Source organism: Lagenorhynchus albirostris, chromosome 5 (genome assembly GCF_949774975.1).
Source record: "Lagenorhynchus albirostris chromosome 5, mLagAlb1.1, whole genome shotgun sequence".
Lineage (NCBI taxonomy): Eukaryota > Metazoa > Chordata > Mammalia > Artiodactyla > Delphinidae > Lagenorhynchus > Lagenorhynchus albirostris.
Genome location: NC_083099.1, coordinates 127,086,072 through 127,110,088, shown reverse-complemented (window position 1 = coordinate 127,110,088; position 24,017 = coordinate 127,086,072). Strand labels below are relative to the sequence as shown.

The 24,017-nt window shown below is 38.9% G+C and overlaps 2 protein-coding genes across 3 annotated transcripts in view; one reads left to right on the top strand and one right to left on the bottom strand.

Moving 5' to 3' along the window:
• JAM2 (junctional adhesion molecule 2) overlaps window positions 1-24,017 on the bottom strand; it is a 410,153-nt gene that overhangs the window by 4,214 nt on the left and 381,922 nt on the right. The window lies entirely within an intron of this gene.
• Window positions 1-24,017, top strand: part of APP (amyloid beta precursor protein) — a 275,906-nt gene that overhangs the window by 90,570 nt on the left and 161,319 nt on the right. For both annotated transcript variants that reach the window (XM_060150785.1, XM_060150786.1), the window contains exon 4: window positions 23,199-23,311. In XM_060150785.1, the coding sequence (XP_060006768.1) occupies window positions 23,199-23,311 (113 nt within the window). The remainder of the gene's footprint in view (window positions 1-23,198; window positions 23,312-24,017) is intronic.

Below are 24,017 nucleotides of genomic sequence, written 5' to 3'. Positions count from 1 at the left end.
ATTTTACTGTTTTAGATGTTGTAGAGGTTTGTAGTTGTGATTGTTTTTACTCTGGAAACATGCTGATCTTCTCTGCTGATTTAGTGACAGGTGTTTGTTCAAGGACCCAAACTCAACATGATCAAAACTCAACTCCTCTCCCCCGGAAGTTCTCTCCTAACCACAAATCTGTTAAATCTCTACTCATTTTTACACTTGCTTCAAATTTGCTTTATGAGCGGATGGTATGAACTTTTTCTGTGAGTAAGATAAGGGATTGCTGTAAGAATAGGAGATAAGGCTGGAGCATATAGTAGAAGTTTCTGGAAAGAGGATGAGGCATAGTATGGATCCTAAGGCATAAGTAGAGAAAATGAAGAGATATGAATTAGGAAACATTTTCCGGGGACAACAGTTTGTGTCGGTAATATTGGTACATAATGTTGGAAAATTAGAACAGAACTAAGATGGTTGATTAAGTTTGGAATAGCACAGAAATCACATTTTTATTTGCAAAGACATTAAATTCATTTGATTGTTTCTTTTAGGTGGTGTCTAGAAAAAATATCTGAACAGTCAATGAGGTTTTAAGCCTTTAATTATGTCAGTTCTTTTAACAGATGATATATTGGATTAGAGAAAAAACTCCTTATACTTTGGAGTAATATTTCCATAAACTGTAGTAACCTGACCACACAGCACCTCAACATGTTTTGAATTTAAATAGCAGATCCATAATAGGGTAGTAAATTGGGAGAAAGTTTTACAGTTAGTGGATTTGAGGGCCTAATGAGGGAAAAGAATAATCATAGAGCTATACTAAGAATAAACAATAAGCCCTTCCTGCAATGCTTGTAAATTTGGAAATAATTGTTTTTTATCATAAATGTAAGCTCTATGAAAATTGGGACTTTTGTTTCATTCACTGAAATATATTCCCAGAGCTTTAAGCATGTCATGGCACATAGTAGGTACCTAATAAGTGCATATTGAATGAATGAATTGAGGAGTTAGATGAATGTTTTAAAAGGAAGGAAATCTTAAAGAAGAAATAGCGTAAACACTGGGAAGGCAAAGGGCATAAAGCAGTAATTTCACATGCCTAAAAGAATCTCCAAGGTTACAGAAATAAATGTCATTTACTTATGCCAGTATTTATCATTAGGGGAAGGGCAGGTTTTATTTAACAACCAAGAAGTAACGTAGGAATCTCAGATTAGGTAGAAACTGAGATTTTTTTGGACCCGGATAAAAGAACGTTAAATTCTTATCTCTGGGAAATCTGTATGTGTCTAGTTTAAAGCCAGTGTAAAAATTAATAAGAGAAACCTCATTTAAAGTGGAGTCAGGCATCCCTGAAGTGGGAGCTCTTATGTGCACACCATCGCAGCTTTACATTTCTGAGCAGCAAGGTCTCTACTACCCCAGCAGGAGGAAGGAAGATTTCCTCCTTGCCCAATAACAAGCCTAGCCAATGGGAAACTCTGCAACTCAGCCAATGAGAAGCCATCACCACCCTGAATTCTCCCTTTCCCTTCAATGGACTTTTGCTTAGATCAGCCCCGCCCAACTTCCTCCTCTTTCTCTATAAAGTAACCTTCTTCTCCTTCATTTGCTGGGCTTGCCTGTGATATTTGCTATAGCTTGATTGTCCCGAATTGCAATTCCTGTGCTATTCCTGAATAAACTCACTTTGCTGGTAAAATAACTGGCTGTTTTATTTTAAAGGTTGACACCAGTATTACCAGAGGCATCTGTATTCAGACATAAACATACCATTAGATTAGTTTATGGCAGTTTCATTATCTTTAGCTTTTAAGTCTAATAATACTAAAAGGTTATTTTAACAGAAACCCACTTCTAAGTATCATTTATAATGGTAATGGAATCTACAAACTTATTTCAGATTTTTACGTTGTATCTTAAGAGTTAGGATAATATATGTGTTTACTAACCATTAATTCCTATCATATTGAAATGCCTTTGTTAGATGATGAGGTGAATGTGGTGCTTAGTAGGTACTTGATATGTAGATGTTAATTACTCCCCTTCTAGAGGTTTAAATTTTCTCATGACATTAAAATTTGGGCCATCCTATTGATTTATTAATTTAGGGGTACATGTATTTTCAAAAATGTTACCCAGCTGGAGCTCCCCTAAATCTTCCCCTTTTAGTCTTAACTACTTTGAGAGATTTTTTTTTTTTTTTTCTGCTGTCACTGAAGATCTCCTTCTTTATTGTATATCTTCATCAGCTCCAGGTTGCTGGTTTCCTATGAGTTGGTCATGTGACTCTTTCTTCTTGCTTTATTGAAAACAGAATTAATTGTCAGTCAGGGACTTATGATATTCTGCATTATCTAAGCATATTTAATATAGTAGGCTCATTTTCAGTATGCCAAGAAATTATCCTGTTTTGCCATTTAAATAATTTTAGCTTCTTTTTCTATTTTTGTTCTCATTTTAAATTTTTAGCCAAAATTCTCAATTGAGTCATGGGTACCAGTGCATATATTTTCTTCAGTAGTTTCTTTAACTTCACTGTATCTGAGATTGACTTCATAATGACCTTTGGTCAGTAGACCCTTTATTTTATTTTATGTATCAGCAATTTTTAGCCTTCTCTTATTTTCCTGTTCATCAAATACCCCTGGGTCCTCAGGTCAATCACTTAACCCCAAATCTTTAATTTTGACGCTTGCTCTACCCATTCACAGCTGTGCTTCTTGATACGATAGTCAGCCATTCCTATCTTATCTTTGCAACACCCACCTCCCTCCAGTTCGCCATTATGAGGTATCCATCCCTTCAACTCCAGTGAATGAGCTCTTTGCCCATTTTTTTGTCCTTCCTGACATCTCAGTGGTATCTAACCCTGCTGATCACTGCCTTCTCTCCACACTATTATTATGCTCTTGCCTTTGTTATTCTCTCTGCTGACTCCCAGTCTTCCTCTGGCTCATTTTTCTGCAGCCTTCTCAATTATGAGTCCTCCTGGGTTGTTTATTTTCTCACAATACACATACTAGGAAACCTCATCAGTGCATTGGTTTCCCAAAGGCCTGGCTTGATGAATCCTGAGTTATTAAATCCAGGCCAGGCCTCCAAGTACTTACTCGTCAACAGACTTCCTATGACTCCCAGAGTCTTGATAATTAGCCTTGTCCCTGCAGGAAAAGAGCAGGCAGCGTACTGCTAAGAGCGCAGAGTATTGGTTGGCTCTTAGCTTTCCTGGACATTTCATCTAAGGTGTATGCCAGATTTCCTTCTCAATAACTGGTGAATTTAGGAGTCTCAGATTAAACACAGAGCACATGAGCATGGGATATGCCTATCCTATTTTTCTCTGTTGGTTTATTGTATCATTTGGGATAAAAATCTGTTTTAGGCAAAAGGTAGGATTGTTTTCAACTTTTATCAATATCTCCTGGACCCTTGATTTCATGCAAAGGAATTAATTGCATTTGAATGAGCTTAATGCATCAGACTATTGATGCAAAAATACACCCCATGCTGGGCTATCACCATCATCAAAGGCTTTTGTTGTTGCTTTGTTTTATTTTGCTCTTTCTGTGGGTTAATGACAACTAGTATGCAAGAATAAAATGAATCAAACTTAAGTCCCTAGGAAATATTCGTGCATTCATTTTTCACATTTTTTAAAGAAATGAAGATATACAATTAAGCATAATCGCCTCTTAAAATTTGACTCTAAAAAACATTTTTAGCTATTTTAACTTACATATAAATTTCTTACAAAATATATATTTTTTATATAGATGTGATCTCAGTGTTGGATTTACCATATTATGCTGTGAGGATATCTTCCATTCGTACTAAGATTTGTAACTGGAAGAAGAGAATTAAATCATTTGGAAGCAAAACATGGAAACCTGCCCCAGCGTAGGAATATTAATTAAACAGCTGCCTAAATGATTAAAGAACAATAAGATAGTCTTATCAAGTGCTCAGATTTCCAAGAAAGCACACATACCACCTATTACTTATTGTTATAGTTGATGAATGTTTATATGCACTTGAGAACTGTTATCAAAGATGTCTTTTGTACTTACTTGGTGTGCAGTTGGCTTTTTCAATACGTCAGCCCTGTCTTCCCAAAGAGATGGCCTTCTATTTATGGCCTTTGAAATATGCGTTTTCTAAGATTTATATAAGTAGCCAACTTCTTCCCTGTTATAGAAATTTAAAAGCTAAGGCTTTGAGATATCCAGATTAGGGACTTCCCTGGTGATGCAGTGGTTGAGAGTCCGCCAGCCGATGCAGGGGACACTGGTTTGTGCCCCGGTCCGGGAAGATCCCACATGCCGCGGAGCTGCTGGGCCCGTGAGCCATGGCCACTGAGCCTGCGGGTCCCGAGCCTGTGCTCTGCAACGGGACCTCTCCCTGTGTACCGCAAAAAAAAAAAAGAAAAAGAAAAAGAAACATCTAGAATTATCATGTAATGGCATGAGTGGGAAGGGTGTCAGGCCAAGAGGGGGAACTGACCTTATGCTTCTTTTGACTGGGAGAAAGGCGGACATGCCTGCCTTATGTAATGGTGACCTTGAGTAAACCCTACTTTAAGCCATTAAATGGGTTACCTTGAGCTTACATAATGTAGATCCTGTGACCTGTTAGCCTAATTGCGTTGTTAGAAAGTCTGCTTTGGGCCAGAAAATAGCAAATCACTTACACTTTTCTTAGATGATTCTGATAACCAAATATTCTTACCAAAAATCAAAAGTTTTTTCTCAGCATTTTCCCAAAACCAGAACATTTCTAGGTTAAAACAACTGAAGACTCTAAGTATGATTTTCCTTTGGTCTACATTTTAGTCATCTTTACAATTTTGAGTAAAAGACAGAAACGGTATTATTTGGAGTGAGAGATACCTTGGAAGTACCCCTGTATTTGAAAGCCTTAGTCATGTATAATTTCCTCATTTATAAATGTTAAATCTGAAATGAGAGATTTGCCTTCTTCCAACATGTTTTGTGTGCCTTCTCTCTGCACCAGGGCCTTACTTTGAAAAACTAGCTCAGATTTAGTTTGATTTAAAGGCTGAGCTTCTGCATGCCTGGAATTCTTGCTCTTCAGAGTATTTGCTCCCTGGAAAAGTCAGCTGAAGACAGAGTTGTCATGTGACTTTGGACTGTTTACCCGGAAGACGTTTGGGTAATGGAATGGGCTTTGGCAGAGTTCTGCTGCTTTCTTGTTGAGGAGAGCCAGGAGAGGGGGGCAGGGCTGCACAGGGCTGGCTGTGTTCAGATGGGAAGAACCAGTCTGAAAACGTTTGAAGCCTGAATGTACCTTCATTTGATCATTTTCTTTATTGCTTAAGAGAATTTTAAACAGCCACATCCATAGTGGGCTGTAGCGTGTAGTGACACAGATTTAAATGATCTTGCATCTAAAAAAATGCATTCACTCTCTGCCTGCTGTGTAAAATCGGAATGACACCTGTACTCTGTTGGAAAGGAACAGACGTTTTCATTACAAACCTCAGTCAAGCAGAAAAGTAGCAAAGTGAGCAGAAATTTTCATTTACATCCATGACTGAAGTTGCAGTGATAAAAAGAAAATTGCTAGGTTCAAGAATAGCCTTGTTCTCATTCTGTTACACGACACGGGGGATTTGGTCAATACAGAAATAGTTTTTAATACTTATGTTGTTGAGGATGGCTCTGATCAATAGTTTCAAATTGTGTGTATCTTTTAACTGACCTTAGATTTTTCTAGGGTTTTTGTAGTATCCTTAAACAGACTTCAGTATCCACTTATTATCAAGTCCGTTATTTATTTGTTAAAATGTGGGCTTTATGTTGCATTACCACAGAGATTCACAGTAATTTCTTTGCTTGTAGTTGTGAGTTTCAGCAAGTGTAGACAGATAACTCAGTTGGGCCAAACTTAGAAGACATCATAAGACAGTGGATTAGAGAGTAGGATCAGAATCTTCCAGGGGAAATTCTCCAAATAGTTCATGATATACCTTTTGGAATATATATATAAGCTTTAATGTAGTAATTTCCTGCCCCAAACCCTCTTCCTTGGAAGTCTAGAAATTCAGTTATTTCAGTTCTCTCAGGAGCAATAAGCCCTGGCAAACTGATTGACAGTAATGAAGCTAAGCCTTGTTTACAAATCTGAGTGGCAGTTCCTAAGTCCACCGTGGAGTGGTAACAGAGGGAGAGATTCTAATTTAGCTGGATCCATCCCCACTGAAAAGTTCACATGATATTTGAAACATGACTCAGTAGAACTGGGTAATTTCTAAAACATGTTTTTATTGAAGCGCTTGATGAATCATGTATACTTATATTTTCTTATTCTGTTAGATATTGTGTCCCTCTACCGTTGATAGCGTTTCCGGTACAATGACAGAATTCTAATCCTTTTTTCTATGTTTTAACAAAGCCTTGGGAATTTAGAACAGTGTACTCATACCCGTAAAAGGTTGTACTAATTCCAAATACCACATCCTAGATATTTCCTGGCTAGCTCTTTTGTTAAATGCCGTGCCTTTTTCTACGTCATTCTCTCCTTATCTACTTCCTCTTGCCCTAAATAATTTTGCATCTTTTAAGATATAATTTTTTGGGGGGGAAGTTGTGAATTAGAACATTCCTGAAATATAGAGCAACATTTACTCTTCTGAGTGTTAGGAGACAACTCCATTGTCTCCTAAAGCTAGACATTTCAAGTCTAGTCTGTACACAAGAGAATCCAGAAGGGACACTTAATAAGCTCTCAAGGAGCACAGTGTGGCAACTGGGTGTTAGGGGTCTCCCACTTAGGAGAGAGGTGGGCTGGAACAACCGAGTCTGGGCATCATGAACACGCGGAGTGGTAGCTGGTTGTAAGCACGGATGATGAATGAATGTGTTAAAGGTCCTAGGCCAGACCAGCAGGGAAACGAAATGAAGGTAGTGAAACTCCTCTGCTAACCTTAGCAAGTGATAAAGAGTCTGGAATGTGAGGTCATGAGTAGTAGCTGTAGAGGTGAAAAGGAGAGGGGAGAACTGGAAGGATATTTTTTCACTCAGAGAATGGTTTACTGGAGTTCAGAATTTCAGAACATTTTTACATCTGATATGATCTTAGCTCCATCTGCCGAAATATGGATAGTTTGAGTGGAGTAGAGGTACAGCCCGTGGAGATAGGGACACAAATTGGTGATAAATATTCCTGGAGAAAATAGAAGCATAGCTTAGTGGGGTAGGGGACCTGGGTTTTACAACCAAGTAGAATTTCTTCAGCCCCCATTTGGGGCTCCCTCAAAATGTTGAATGTTGTGGTATGATGCACAGTCTGAGAAATGCCCCCAAACCTTCACCAGAAAGCAGTAGAAAGGGAGCAGAGCAGATGTCAGTTGAGGGTAGGAACCTGGATGAAGATGAAGTGGTAGAGAGTAATAGCTACTCTGAGGGGTGTGTTCCCTCCCCTACCCAGCTGGCCCAGGTCAACAAAGTGGATAAGACCACCCAGTGTGACAGGAGCTGGTGGTACCAACAGTGCACAGCTCTAGAAACCTCCTGGGCAGATGCCCTCCATGGGTGGAGCGTCCTCTCCTTACTGCAAAATAAAGAGATCATGGGAAAAAACAAAAGAAGAAGTAATCACAAATGATGAGATTGACGAAGTGTATAATGAGAACTTCAAAAAGTGTGCAGAGATTAAGAAGACTGTGAAAGCAGGAAGCTGGAAGACCTGAGTAGCTTCTCAAACGTTAAGAGAGTCTCTTAGTTGAGGAAAAACGCTGGCTTGAGCATTGTGCTTCCTGAGGATTCAGAAGGCTCTTGAGTTGGAAGAGGAAGTAGTTAGAATGTATGAGGTAGACTGTCTCCTTGAAGAAGTTAGCCCACAGGGCCCTCTGACATCTTCCAAAGGAAGGTTTTATCTCAAGGCTGGTACGATAATCAGGGTGCCACCTGAGAGCTCTCTCCCTCCCCAACCCCTCACAGCAAGCTCTGAAAGGAACATACCATGGCTGAGCAGGAGGGATTGGAGTTCAAGAGATCCTCTCATAAATCAATGGAATGTAACTGTGAGAGATCAAAAACCAAGGTACCTTGCAAAGTAACAGAGATTCAAGGAAGATGCTATAAAGTTTAGGAAATATGCAGCAGATATAGAGGAAACAAATTGCTGAGCTCCAGCTACAAGGAAGAGCTAAATATTTCATGGTTATGATGGGTTAGAATGTGTGATCTCCCTATTGATTGGAACTGCTAAAGTTATTTTACCAATAAACAAGTTAAGAAAATGTATTATTGTAAAGCCTTTGGAATTATAAGTTGTAAAACAGCAAATAAATTGAATTGTATGTGAAAAAAAAGTTGAATGTTGGTTTTATTCCCTTATATTGCTTCCATATAAGATAGATTTTGACCCAGTGAGGAATTGCTTATTGTTCTTTAGATACGGTTCCAAGAGTTGATGGTCAGTTGGTACTTGATTCTAATACTATTGCTAAAAGCAATGCTCTCCATGTGAGTGTCCAGCGAGGGAATGGAAATGTTGACTGAAAGGTCAACACTGAGAGTAGAGGAGGCTGTTGAATCCTTAGGCATGACTAAGGAGTGAGAAAGTACTAGCAGAGGGTTGAGGACAGAGTCTTACTTTATAATCAGGGTTAACTCAAAGCGGAGTCAATGAGAGGGAAAGGATGACTAGCTTAAGATAGAGAACGGGAGGGCAAATGTTCCTAGAGAAGACAGAATTTAAGGAAGAAGGTGATATGGTAGAGAGCAGACAGCTGATTTGAGGGCTGAGAAGAGACTAATGCATTTGTTGCTGCTAACCTTGAAAGAAGACTTGCCCAAGATTGTTGGTGATGGGTTGGAAAGAGCAAGTCCAGGGCTTGAAAGTGACAGTCCACAACTCTGTTGAGAAGTTTATCTGTGAAAGCACCTCTTCCTGTTTTTGATTATAGCCTGCCTCACACATGGGTTTCTGAGTAAGGTATGTGGACAAAACATGCTGCATATTTTTACCTCTCTGTATAATTTAAGGTTTGAGTAATAGCTGGTGGTTCTTTTGCCTCACCATGCATCAGCCTGATTGGTATTTTGTTGGCAATTATGTGACTTTTTAAAAGCCCGCATACATAACCCCAATTAATTGCATCTTTAAAACCCATCAGGCTATGAATTTTTTTAATGTCAGAAAGCAAGAAAATGTTAGGAGAAAGCAGCCAGTGAGGATACTTGCGTTTTCAAGAGATGAAAAAGAGAATTTAGCAGGATATCTCTATAATATCAGCTTTTTATCTCATCTCTCAAAATATAGAAGGCTGAACTAGGCTAAAAATGAGGAGGTGTGAAGGAAACCTTATTTAAATTTCCACATTTGAATTAATCGCATGTTCATGAGTACAAATTATAATATGAGAAGTGCAAAAAGAGAAATGAGGGAAAAAGGTCATTTTGCTGGTAAATAGGGTAAACAGTAGTAACAAATTGAATATCCCTTTCAGTGATTAAATATATGGTGTTGTGATGGCATATAGAACTGGGTATATAGTCTTCTCAGTGTATTCAGTCTTACGTTTATTTCTGTTTAGACACATATCCTTAGATTCAGTTTCCCTCCTAACCTCAACCTGTCCACGTTCAACTCATCAATCACTCTTTGAAAGATATTCGTGATCTTTAAAATTTGAAGCTAAGCTAGTACTGACCACTAGCCACACGAGGCTATTGAGCACTTGGAATTTTCTAGTCCAAAGTGGTGTGTGTTTTATAAGTGGAATATAGACATCAGCTATCAGAGAGTTAGTCTGAGGGGTAAAAAAAAAAAAAGAATGTAGACTGTCTTAGTAATAATTTTTTACATTAATTGCATGTTGAAACGATCAAATCTAGGGTATACTGGGTTAAAGAAAGTATATTATAAAATTAATTTTACCCATTTCTTTTTACTTTTGTAATGTGGCTACTAGAAATTTAAAACCTCATATATGGCCCACATTACATTTCCATTGGACAGGGCTGCTCAAAGCTCTTCTGGTGCAGGATTATGTCTCAGTTCTTTTGTATCCTTCATGGAACTGAGTACAGACGGGTATTCAGAACTACTCAGTGGTAATAGAGATGATCCATTAAAGTTCAACCAAATCATGTTGGGTTTTAATTTTTATTATTGTTCCTCATCCTATTTGAACATCTTTGGCCGGGAGGCTTTGTTCACCTCACCTTTTCACGTACGGAAATCATTCCATCCCCTGAGTCACTGTGTAGTTAGTTTCCTCCCCTCTGCCTCAAATCTAGAACACTTTCTACCCTATTTTGTGATAACTTCTGGGATTAAAGAAACAAAAGACAAAACAGGAGAGACTTGGCTCTTAGGGATGTGTGAAAATGTGCTCAATTCTTAAGATGATGCCAATGTCACCAATCTATGGGACAGAACACAGGCTTATGGAAGGAAGGTGTAGAAGGTTTGATTATTTTTTTCAAAATAGGGACAGACCAAACCAGTCACAAAAAGGCAAATACAGTATGATTCCACTCATATGAGGTACCTAGAATAGCCAAATTCATAAAGACAGAAAGTATTGTAGAATGGTGGTTGCCAGGGGATTGGGGGAGAGGGAAATGGGGACTTGTTTAATGGGTACAGAGTTTCAGTTTTGCAAGATGAAAAGAGTTCTGGAGATTGGTTTCACAACAGTGTGAATGTACTTAACGCTGCTGAACTGTACACTTAAAAATGGTTAAGATGGTAAATTGTATGTTATGTGTATTTTACCACTATTAAAAAGAAAAAGAAAAGCCATTCTAAAAAGTGTTTCATAATGCAATAACCTGTAACTTAAAAAAAAAACAAACAATGAGTTATAATGGATTATCTTAAGGACACCCTTGCTACCTGAAGGAACAGCTGAATCCAGTCACTTGGGAACTTGTTAGAAAAGCAGAATCAGTCCCACCCTAGACTTTTCCAATCAAAAACTGCATTTTAACAAGATCCCCAGGTGATTCGGGTACACGTTAAAGCTTGAGAAATGCTGTTCCAAACATCATTTCTCAAAGTGTGGTCCATGAACCACCTGAATCTGAATCCCTCTGAGGAGTTGTGTTTTCACACCCATCCCAGATCAGGTCCAGGTCTTGGGGCCAGAAGGAGATGGATCTACTACTGTCTGGTCAAGCATCCCAAGGTGACTCTGAAGCACGTTAAAGTTTGAGAACCCCCGACCTGGAAAGATTTAACAACCATTATTTTCATAATTACATCTTTTAACTGATGTTGGGATAATTACAAATATAAGTAATAAAAAGGCCCATTATTAATAAAAATCAAGAATATGAGTAGTAAAGCAATAAAAAAGGGGCAACAGAAAAAACACATGTAACTTAACTAATCTTGGGTGGTCTGGTGAGGAAGGCATGATTCAGAATTTGTGGAATATTGTCATCTGCAGCAACATGGATGGACCTAGAGATTATCATACTAAGTGAAGTAAATCAGACAGAGAAAGACAAATATCATATGATATCACTTATATGTAGAATCCAAAAAAAAGACACAAATGAACTTATTTCCAAAACAGAAAGAGACTCACAGACACAGAAAACAAACTTATGGGTACCAAAGGGGAAAGGAGTGGGGGACGGATAAATTAGGAGGCTGGGATTAACATATACACATGACTTTGTATAACATAGATAACCAACAAGGACCTAGTGTATAGCTCAGGGAACTATACTCAATATTATGTAATAACCTATAAGGGAAAAGTCCGAAAAAGTATATATATATATCTGAATTGCTGTGCTGTTCACCTGAGACTTATACAGTATTGTAAATCAACTATACTTCAATAAAATTTAAAAACAAAACCAGAAAAAGAATTTGTGGAATACTGTAACACTTCGCTGAAATAGTGAGCATTCCAATAGATTTAGGGCCCAAAGTTGAACCTGGTTCTGTTATTAACTAGACAGAAACCAGATCAGGCCTAAGTTTCCTAATCTGTAAAGAGGAATTGAATTCTGTGATCAGTGACTTTTACATTTCTAAGACAAGGTTAAACTTGAAAAGCAAAGAATTTCCTTTATTATTGATATAGGTGTGAATATTCTGAAATTTTTAAAAGAATTTAAATGCCACACGTTACACAAATTATTGAAAAAGAGATTTGCTAAGAAAATCTAAAACTAAGCTTTGTCTAGTTATTTTAGATGACATAGATGAAAAACCCAAGTTAGTAAAGATCTTTTTTAACACAAGTTCTTTTCAGTTGACAGTAATTTCATGGACAGTTTTTGAAGGCCACAATGTTGATATAGATGTAAATAGGTATGTCCTTATTAAAATTTGTTGCGGAAGCTTCAAATATTTTTAAGTAGGCATTACTTTAAGTTTTAGATTGACAAAAAAATTGACAGGATAGCCCAGAGAGTTCCCATACACCACCTTGCCCAGTTTCCCCTAATATTAACATCTTACATTAATATGGTACATTAGTTACAGTTAATGAACCAATTTTGATACATTATTATTAATAAAGTCTGTCCTTTATTCATACCTTATTTATGTCCTTAGTTTTTACCTAAAGTCCTTTCTCTGTTCCAAGATCCCATCCAGAACACCGCATGACATTTACTTGCCAGGTCTTCTCAGCCCCTTCTTGGCCATGACAGTTTCTCATACCTTCCTTTCTGATGACCTTGGCAGTTTTGAGGAGTACTGGTCAGGTATTTTGTTAGATGTCCCTCTGTTGCAATTTTCTCATGCTTAGGCTGGGGTTATGGGTTTTTGGAAGAAAGACTACAGAGGTAAAGTGCCCTTTTCATCATATCACATCAAGGGCATCTATTATCAACATGATACGTAACTTGTTGACTTTGATCGCATGGCTGGGGTAGTGGTTGTCAGGTTTCTTCACTATAAAGATGCTCTTTTCTCCCCATTGTGTATTGAACTCTTCAAAAGGAAATCACTAGGCACGCCCACAATTAAGACCATTATGCCTCACCTCCTCAAGGGCATAGATGATTTGGAATTCTGCACAGGCAGAATTTGCCTCTTCCCGCCCATTTATTTATTCAGTTATTTTGACTCATAAATAAATATTTTATATTTTGTGTTATAATCTAACACTACTTTATTAATTATATATATATTATTACTCAAATTGTTACAGTTTTGGCCTTTGGGAGCTCATTCATTTAGCTCCTGTGCTTTTTTTTTTTTTTTTTTTTTTTGCGGTATGCGGGCCTCTCACCGTTGTGGCCTCTCCCGCTGCGGAGCAAAGGCTGCAGACACCCAGGCTCAGCGGCCATGGCTCACGGGCCCAGCCGCTCCGCGGCACGTGGATCCTCCCGGACCGGGGCACGAACCCATGCCCCCTGCATCGGCAGGCGGACTCTCAACCACTGCGCCACCAGGGAAGCCCTCCTGTGCTTATTTGAAATACCCTCTTTTATTTTTTTCTCCACAAGATGCTCCAGCTCATCTTCTATATTTTATGCCCCAATCCTAGAATCCATTATTCCTCTAAGGAGCTCTGGTTCCTTTTATTGGAGAATAATATTAAAAACTGAGATCTGGGCGTCAGGTGTGCTCATTGCTACTGGAACATCTTTGCTTTTAAGTCCTCTCAACTGACAGACTGAGGCGTTATATTTGTGTATAGTCCTCCTTGTATGAATATTTCCATAGCTAACCATTTGTATCTATATTAAGCTAAATATCAGTTCATCCTTATGTCTCCAGCTCTAATCTGTTATTACACGGATCCTTCTTCCTCCTCCCCTTGCTCATCTGTAAATTCTCACTCCAACAGTGGGAAACCTGGTCCCACCATCCACCTTCTATTTACACAATTGTTCAATTGTGCACTTGCTGAACAGTATCAGAGTTGTTAGCTCATACCTTTGTGAGGCTTTTAAAAAGCTGCAAAATTGCTAACAAACGTTTATTTTATTCTTGTCTTTTTAACATATGTCCTTTGCACTGTTTTCACCATCTTAAGACCAGTGTTATTCAGAGCCTGGGTAAAAGACTGTTTCTATCTAGTACAAGCTGCCATTTGTGTATGTACGTGAGACTGGGCTCCATTCACTTGAAAAAATTAGAGAGAGGATTTAGGGGAAACTTTTAGTTTTCACTTCTTTTGCCTTTTTCTTATCTTGATTCATGTAATTTCTGCCATCTGGCAAACAGTTCTGATCTGAAGACTGCCATCTGTCAGTTCTCACTGCTATCTGGTGATAGTTACTGTGAAATGTTGGTGATAGCAACAGTCACGGTTTTTGTTGTTGTTGTTTTGTTTGTTTGTTTGTTTTTGTGGTACGCGGGCCTCTCACTGTTGTGGCCTCTTCCGTTGCGGAGCACAGGCTCCGGACACACAGGCTCAGGGACCATGGCTCACGGGCCTAGCCGCTACGCGGCATGTGGGATCTTCCTGGACCGGGGCACGAACCTGTGTCCCCTGCATTAGCAGGCAGACTCTCAACCACTGCGCCACCCTGTTGTTTTTTTAATTGAAGTATAGTTGATTTACAATGTTAGTTTCAGGTGTACAGCACAATGATTCAGTTATACATATGTGTGTGTGTGTGTGTGTGTATATATATATATATATACACACACACATATATATGTATTCTTTTTCAGATCTTTTCCCTTATAGGGTATTACAAAATATTGAGTACAGTTCCCTGTGCTATACAGTAGGTCCTTGTTGGTTATCTATTTCATATATAGTAGTGTGTATATGTTAATACCAACCTCCTAATTTATCCCCCCCACCTTTCCCCTTTGGTAACCATAAGTTTGTTTTCTATGTCTGTGGGTATATTTCTGTTTTGCAAATAAGTTCATTTGTATATATATTTTTTTAGATTCCACATATAAGTGATATCATATGGTGTTCGTCTTTCTCTGTCTGGCTTATTTCACTTAGTCTGATAATCTCTAGGTCCATCCATGTTGCTGCAAATGGCATTATTTCCTTCTTTTTTATGGTTGAGTAATATTCCATAATATATATATATATATATATATATATTATATATACACACACACACATACCACATCTTCTTTATCCATTCATTTGTTGATGGACATTTAGGTTGCTTCCATGTCTTGACTATTGTAAATAGTGCTGCTATGAACTTTGGGGTGCATGTATCTTTTCAAATAGGTAATTCACCCTTGTCCCATGTCCTCTTTGAGAACCCAGTAACTACCCGTTCTCTGAAGCAAAGACCATAACAGTTCTATCACATGAAAAGTTTGTTGAAAAGTATTTTGGGTGCTTCTGTAACAATTCTTTCCATCTCTTGAACACAAATACCTTCCAGAAAAATGTCCCAGCCTATTTGTTAACATGTGAATGTTACAAAATATCAATATGTAATGAGCAAATTCAATAAAAATGTTAGCAGAGGAAGAGTCTGACATGGTAAAATTAAAAATCACCTGAGTGAATGCTTGTTTACAGCTCCCACTTTGATGTGCATGGATGCAGTAGTGTAGGTTACTAAGTACATGAATCTGGAATGTTCTACTCGTCCGCACATGCCCTGGGAAAGATTAGGAGAGTCTTGCCCAATCGTTTTCTCCCGTCTTCAGTATAAAGCATTTTCTAGCTCCTGGAATGGAACCAGTTAGATCCTTGACACTTTTTCTCTTATGCCCCTCAGTTAATCCTTTAGATTCTATCTTCACACTGTATCCAGACTCTTACCACTGCCCACCATCTCTACTGCCATCATCCTGGTCCAAGCCATTGTCATCTCCCAACTGGATCACTGCCACAGCTCACTACCTGGTCTTCCTCCTTCTAATCTTGCCCGCTTGGGCAAGAGTAAGTCTCTTAGAAAACCACGCTAGAGTCTTCCAGTGCCCCTCAGGGTGCTGGCCAGAGTGTGGGCAATGTTTAAGGCCCCGTGCAGTCTGCTCCCACTCAGTGACCTCCTGTCTGTCATTCATCTGTGACGACACTGGTCCCCTTGCTATTCTGTAAACCCACCAGGCAGGCTCCTGCCTCAGGTCCTTTGCACTTGTCCCTCCCTCTGAGATCTGGTTGGTTTGTTACCTCACTTCCTCAGGTCTTCACTCACATGTCCTATTTTTAGTGAGGCTTTCCCTGAACACTGTTTAAAACTTTACCCCCTCCTCCACCAAAGCCTCTATCCCTTCATGTGCCTTATCTCCGTAATGTTCATTACCATCTGACATTCTCTTTTACTTTTTTGCTTTATCTTTCCTACCAGAATCCCATTTAGTTTCATCTCTTTAGTCGACTGCTGTATTCCCAGCACTAAGGAAAAATAGAAGGTATGCAGTGGAGAGTTAGTGAATGAAGGACAGTGAGCAACGGAGGGGATTCAGGAAACACCCCCACAGCCAGGGCTCGCGAGTCCTGTGCGAAAGGTGAAAGCACTGATCACTCGGATTCCCTACTTCTCCTGTCCTAGGGATTCCACCCCACCCTAATGACCACTGTTTTTTCCTCTCACATCATAAGCAATACTCAAATGTAATACCATTTATCTATAGAACTATAACTTGGTGGAGATGGTGTAATGAAAATAAAACCCTATTGCCTTCAGTAGCTGTTACTGTTCTAAGTAACTATAATTAGTATTAATATGAGAAGACTTAGTGGTTGATGACATACTGGGGAAAAGGTATTAGTAATAATACTAATAAAATAATTTATTGAGCACCTTTGTTGTGAGCACTGAGTTGAGTGCTTTATGAATATTAACTCATACTCCCAACTCCACCATTTACCACATGTGTGAGCTGGGCTGATTATGTGACATCTTAGTCTCACCTTCTTCTCTTATAAAGTGAGATCATTATAGCTGCTTTGGTGTGTGGTTCTGAGTGTGATGTGAGATGAGGTCCCGGAAGCATTTAGGCCAGTGCGGGGCACAGGGTCCAGAATTACTGGAACTATTGAATCTTACCTTCGAGAGCCAGGTCTGGGCCACATCTCATCTCTCATACAAGAGTATAGCACAAGGAAGGAAACTGAGGCTTTGCCATTTTTCAGGAATTCCATTGCTAGAATGTTCTTCCGCCCCCTTTCCCTTAACTCTTGAGAGACAAGGAAGAGAGGTTACACCTTGGGCCAAAATACAAAGACTTCAGATGTTTCTAGCCAACACCATTTTAGTCTTTGTGAATTCATAGAAACACAGTTTATTCATCTGAGCTTTCTGTGTCTTGAAGAACATATGTGTGGTTCTGGAATCTTTTTTAATCAATCTGCTCAATCCCACTCTGACTCTCAAAAACTTAGCAGCCTCAGTTTTGAGAAATTCTGTTCTTTCCTCTGATATCCTTTCCCCCCCTTTTCTCCCTCCCTGTGCCATGGATTCACAGTCTCTTTGGTTTTAGTTGTAATACTTTCGCCCTATTCTATTTTCTTCCTGGAATCATCTGTCTCTTGAAAAGGAACATAAAGAGATTGAAAACTACATTCCTATCTTCAAATTTCATAGTACTTGCCTGTTTAATATTCATTTCCAATTCTTCTTTTCGAACAGAATTCCAGATTTTTTTACTTCATGGTGACAGTGTGCTCAGCCAGGAATACTTTTTGCAGATTCCCTTGCAGCTTAGTGTGCCAGATAACATAGCTATGGTGTATATAGGATGTGGGTACTGGGGAGGGTGTTCCTCCCATGTAAGGCAGCAAAGCTTTAATAGGGAAAAAAAACATACCCAAAAACCTTCATCCCTTGGCCTTTTCTTCCTGTTCCTGTCTGAAACTTGGATATGAAGTCTTACGATTCTGTGACCATAAGACATCATGACAAATGCCAACATGCTAAGGACAGCAGTGCAGAAAGATAGGAATAACCTAGTCCCTGAGGGCAGCATTGAACATCTGCAGTAGCTTCAGCCTCAATACCAGACTTCTTATTGCAGAGAAATAATCCCATCGTGTTTGTTTTTGTTTTGTTTTGTTTTGTTTGCGATATGCGGGCCTCTCACTGTTGTGGCCTCTCCCCTTGCGGAGCACAGACTCCAGACGCGCAGGCTCAGCGGCCATGGCTCACGGGCACAGCCGCTCTGCGGCATGTGGGATCTTCCCGGACCGGGGCACGAACCCGTGTCCCCTGCATCAGCAAGTGGACTCTCAACCACCGTGCCACCAGGGAAGCCCTCCCATCGTGTTTTTAAGCCACTGTTTGTCATGCATTCTCTTCTGTGTTTATCCTGTGCTCTATTCTGTGCAGTAGAATGCATTTTCAGCTGTTTCACATGACTTGCTAGCTAATTTAACTCCAGTTTTATTGTCAAACTGACCACATTGTAGATCACAACACTGAAGTATTTTGTAGTACAAAAGTGAATCTACTTTTATAAAAGCCAAAGGGAATTAGCCAAATAACCCATTTCGAGCAGACTTTAAATGGCAGCAAGTTGGGTTACCACACTTGGATGGAGAGTCCAGAGATTCAGATTTTCAGGCCAGTTCCACCGCCAGCTGGCTCTGTGGGCAGGCCACTTGACCTGGATTATTTCCCTCCCATCTGCAAAATGAGGTAATTTAAGTAAGCCAATCCTCTCAAAGACCACCAAAGAGCCAGTGGATTGATGCCTGCAGAGTCTCAGCTGAATTTGGCATTATTGTTTACCTTGCCAAGACTTTTTAGCTAAGAAGCCAAGCACAGATTTTGTTCCTTAGCTGTGAAAATTCCCTTTCAATTGCAGTGTGTGTAATATAAATTGTGAATTTTTAAAACAAGAAACCAGGTTGTATGATTATCAGTAAATATGCACAGTGTACACTGAATTGAACCACTAGGATTGAATGGTGCCAAATTCCTAAAGTTCAGCATTAGCTGAAACATTATGATACTTAATTATCTTATTATGATACTTAATTTATTTTGGTCTCTTTCACTTGAATTCTGTTAATTTTTTTTTTTAACCTGAGGATCAAACCAAATAAACAGAAGGTTTGTTTTAAAAAAAATTAAAGTGTGCATGGTTCCATATGGAAACTACAGGTATATGTACTATCAGATTTTTTAAAATTAAACAACTATTTTTTAGAGCAATTTTAGGTTCACAGCAAAATTGAGTGGAAAGTACAGAGAGTTCCCACATAATCCTCTGTTATATCATAGGTTTTTAAGAATAATGCTTTTAGAATTAAAAAGAGAGGAAACGTAAACGATGTTAAACTAAACCCGTTTCTGAAAAAGGACTTGTTATATTTTTACTACTTCTTTTTAATTCCTTATTAAAAAAAAGTTAACAGATTTTTTGGTTTAATTACTTTAAAATTTCTGATGTGTAACATTCTAGTATGTTTCATCAGTTTTGAAAGTAATATAAGCAAGGTTGTAAAATCCAGTCTTTGCTGAATTTTATTTTGATGTTAGAGTACAATGAGTTTTCTATTCTGCCATTAGTCCCGAAGGCCTATTAAATAACCAGTATTAGTCCTTTAAAAAAACAATCTCATTTGAGGGACATACATTTCTTGGCTTCTGTGCAATATTAGAAACCTAAGAGCATCTTTACACTATGAAATGAAGTGTCATTTTCCGAATTAAAAAAAAAATCAAATATCCTTTTGTAAATTAATGCTGTACGTGTCCTTTTGATGAACATTAGATTTTACCAGGGTAACTATCTTTCAGTGACTTTGACTTTGCATTAAAATCTACTCCTCAGCAGATTGGGCTAAGGTCAAGTAAAACAAGACACTGTTGTCTGGCAGCTATTACCCAGTTTATGCCACAAGAACTATTTCAGGACAAAGTTGGGAGTATCTGATATCTTCTCCTGATTGTCTCATAAACCGATTTAATAGCTTTGGGCCAGACATTGAATCTTTCCCAATAACTACTTGTAAAATAGAAAAACATTGCTTAGTATTTCGGACATTTGTAGATATGGCAGTATGGCTTGACAGACCAGAGCTAATAAATCAGGCAAGCATCTTCAGGCCACTGGTTACTTCTGGCCTCCTGTGGCCTTGAAAATTGGGATGCCTCAGATATAAAGTATTCTTGCTATGGTTGATTGCCTGCCCTGAGAAACCGTGAAGAGTCCACTTGGAGAAAGGTATATTGGTTTTGGATGAGGATTTTTTTTCCATTCTTCCAACTCATCTGGTTTTAGTTTGTTTTTTTTTTGTTTGTTTGTCTTATTTGTTCTTTTGTTTTACAGTATTCTATGTAAAAGCAAAAGAAAAATGTGACATCACTTGCATTATGTCATTTATTTCCTTATAGTTTATATCTTAATGTTTATCTCTGGGGCTAGGTTATAATTTCCTGAAGGTAGGCGGCCTTAGACATGTTTCTGGGAAATGAGATTTATATTATAAGAGATCCATCACACAGCTGTTGTGGAGCTGAGATGCAGTGATGCATATGGAGAACTAGCCACTCCATGGACTCAAGGGTTCCTTTCTCACCAAGTACCAACTGCACACAGCCCTTGGGAGCAACGTGTCTCATTAATTCTTGCATTCTCTGTGACTCATAATATGATGCTGTGGGCACCATCGATTGTTTCAAAGATTTGAGGAATGACAAGATGATGCTGTTTATCCCCTGTGATTTGCTTAGATTTCATCTAAATATTATTTATTAAACTAAATACGTAAATATCATGAGACGTGCATGTTTCAGCTAGAAACAGACTAAAATTTAAGCACCTTTATAGAAAGAGGTTTTTTTCCGTTTTTTTTTTGCTGTACGCGGGCCTCTCACTGTTGTGGCCTCTCCCGTTGCGGAGCCCAGGCTCCGGAAGCGCAGGCCCAGCGGCCATGTCCCACGGGCCCAGCCGCTCCGCAGCATGTGGAATCCTCCCGGACCGGGGCACGAATCCGTGTCCCGTGCATCGGCAGGCGGACTCTCAACCACTGCGCCACCAGGGAAGCCCAGAGAGAGAGTTTTAAAGAACACTTTTAGGGAATTCCCCAGTGGTCCAGTGGTTAGGGCTCTGCACTTTCACTGCCAAGGGCCTGAGTTCAATCCCTGGTCGGGACTAATATCCCACAAGCCCCTTTTATATAATGGGAGTGAAAAGTTTTTTCTTCCCCTTCTTAGGACATTTATCTCTTTATGTAGCATTTCAGAAAATTTCATGTAACGGACTATGAAAGTAAAAAAATTGTTCTTGTCTTTCTGATATGTGGACAACTTGTATTCCTTGCTCATTTGTAGTCGTTGCTTTAAATCTCTTCTCGCATGTCTTGCTTGAAGGATTGCAGTACCTTACTCAGTGGTCTCCCTGCTTTCATGGTCTCAAAACGCTAGTCCATCCTTCACTTGATTAAAGAGTTTACCTGAAAATCAAACTTGAGCACATCATTCTTGTTTAAAATATCCTTTGGCCTATGTTGCGTCCAAAATGGCATCTAAAACCTTAGACTCTAAAACTGGAGTCCACCATATTTCTCCAGTCTTATTTATTTCTGGACATTTTTTCCCACTTACCATGTGTTCCAGCCACAGTGAACTTCTGTGTCTTCTACAGATATGCTTTGTCCCTTATTCTTTCTTTGCACAGAAAGTTTCCTTTTGCCATCCTTCCAACCATCCATCCATCCAGTATGGTCATGTTTGCCAACACTGGACCATGGATTGGGAATAGGACGTTAAACAAGATAGATACTGTCCTTACATCTTGCAATTTCCCATTCATTTCCTACATGTCACACTCCTGCTCATCCATTTAGACTCATCTCTAATGTTATTTCTATTTTGAGGTCTTTCCCAGCACACCCAAGCAGATATGTTCACTATGTTGGCCCATCACTTTATCTCTATTACAGCGTTTAATTTCTTCATTCATCAAGACATTTATTGCCTACTGTGTTCAGCGCTTCCCTGGTGGCGCAGTGGTTGAGAGTCCGCCTGCCAATGCAGGGAACACGGGTTCGTGCCCCGGTCCGGAAAGATCCCACATGCCGCGGAGCGGCTGGGCCCGTGAGCCATGGCTGCTGAGCCTGCGCGTTCAGAGCCTGCGCTCCGCAACGGGAGAGGCCACAACAGTGAGAGGCCCGCGTACCGCAAAAAAAAAAAAAAAAAAAAATTAAGTCCACAGCTTATACATTGTGTTGTAATTATCCAACTTTCACCCTTATGAGAATGTGAATTCTTATAGGACTTTATGTATCAATAATATCTTTATATCTGAAGTACCAGCAATGCTAAAAATAGTTTGCATGATATACAATTTAAAAAAATATATATAGCAAAAGTCTAAGGAGTTTTCATAATTTAATTGAATTAAACTCTCTGTGTATGTGTATATATGTGTATTGTATATAAACATATAATACACATATGTGTATTTGCTTCAGATATATATATATGTATATATATATATATACACATATATTTTTATTTTATTTTATTATTTTTTTTTTTTTGCGGTATGCGGGCCTCTCACTGTTGTGTCCTCTCCCGTTGCGGAGCACAGGCTCCGGACGCGCAGGCTCAGTGGCCATGGCTCACGGGCCCAGCCGCTCCGTGGCATGTGGGATCCTCCCGGACCGGGACACGAACCTGTGTCCCCTGCATCGGCAGGCGGACCCTCGACCACTGCGCCACCAGGGAAGCCCTAGATATTTTTTTAAGAAGTAAAATTTTATGGATCTAGTTGAAGTTCTCTGTTTTCCTCTGTGATTCCATACACTTGAAAAGTAACCATTACTTTAATTAAATTTCTTGATGATCAAAAAATAAAATAAAATAAAAACACTAAGCATATATTAAAATAATAATAATACACATATGTGTATATATAGATTTTGTTTGTTTAGGAAGTAGAAAAATGCTAAATTTTCTATTAGCTTACAAAGAGATTAAAATGTCCAAGAAAGAGGAGTGGACAATCATTTATTTTGATTCTTCCCAGTGATTGCCTAGGCAGTGTCAATCTGTCATTTTTTAATCCTTGTTGCAATTGAATGGCAATTTTTTGTATGATTAATTTGCAGTCAGAGATTCATACTAGTTAAGTTAAAGTTTCACTTAAGACATGTAGGAAGTATTTTAACCATCAAGGTAATGTGGCAAGGAACTTGGCTGTTTAAGGCAGCAGGACTCAACATTCTAAAGGTACTAGTCTTTCCTGGATTGATTACTTCACCATTCTAAAAGCTGTATAACCTCTCTGAAGTTCTTTTAGCCCATCTTTCCTTGTTACTGTCACTGGGATAAGGCCCTTGGGATGCAGACGGGATGACATGAAGCTGTTTTCCTTTCTTGCAGTTGGTGAGTTTGTAAGCGATGCCCTCCTCGTTCCCGACAAGTGCAAATTCTTACACCAGGAGAGGATGGATGTTTGTGAAACCCACCTTCACTGGCACACCGTTGCCAAAGAGGTACCCACCCATTCATTCTTTCTACTTTTAAAGTGAAGACTTCCTAGGAACTATGCACAGTGACATTTTAAAGGGTATTTGGAGGCAACAGCTGTGTTGATAAATATGTTTTTAAAATTATTATTGTTAAAAATAAAAGACTTCATGAATATTTTAAGAGGATATCTTGAGGTAACAGCTGTGTTGATAAATAAGTTATTATTATTTAAAAAACCATCCATGAGTATTTTATATTTAGTTAGATTTGGGATGTCTATGCCATGTTTTATAATTTAGAAACTACAATTTTATACTCCCTATAAACCTTCAAACATACCTTTAAAATTTCTTTTTAATTTATCTCTTGTTTTCTTTTGTCATATACCAAGTTTTCAGGATTTAACCTTTTTCTCTATTATCTGTTCGGGAATACAGTGGGAGAACAATAGCTTGTCCTGTACCAACCTGAAAGCTACAGTTAGAAAGCTCAGTTTCTAAGTTGTGCCACCCAATTTTGTGTTCACCATATGCCGTGCCACCACCTTCATTGATCCATAGTAGATGACTCTATGTCACCAATTCTAAGCTTTGCTAACCCCTGCTTTTGGCAAAGCTGATAAGAGACATAAAAAAGTTAGCATAAAATGTCACCTTTTTTGGGGGGGGGGCTGTGCCACGTGGCTGGTGGGATTTTAGTTCCCCCACCAGGAATCAAACCCGGGCCCTC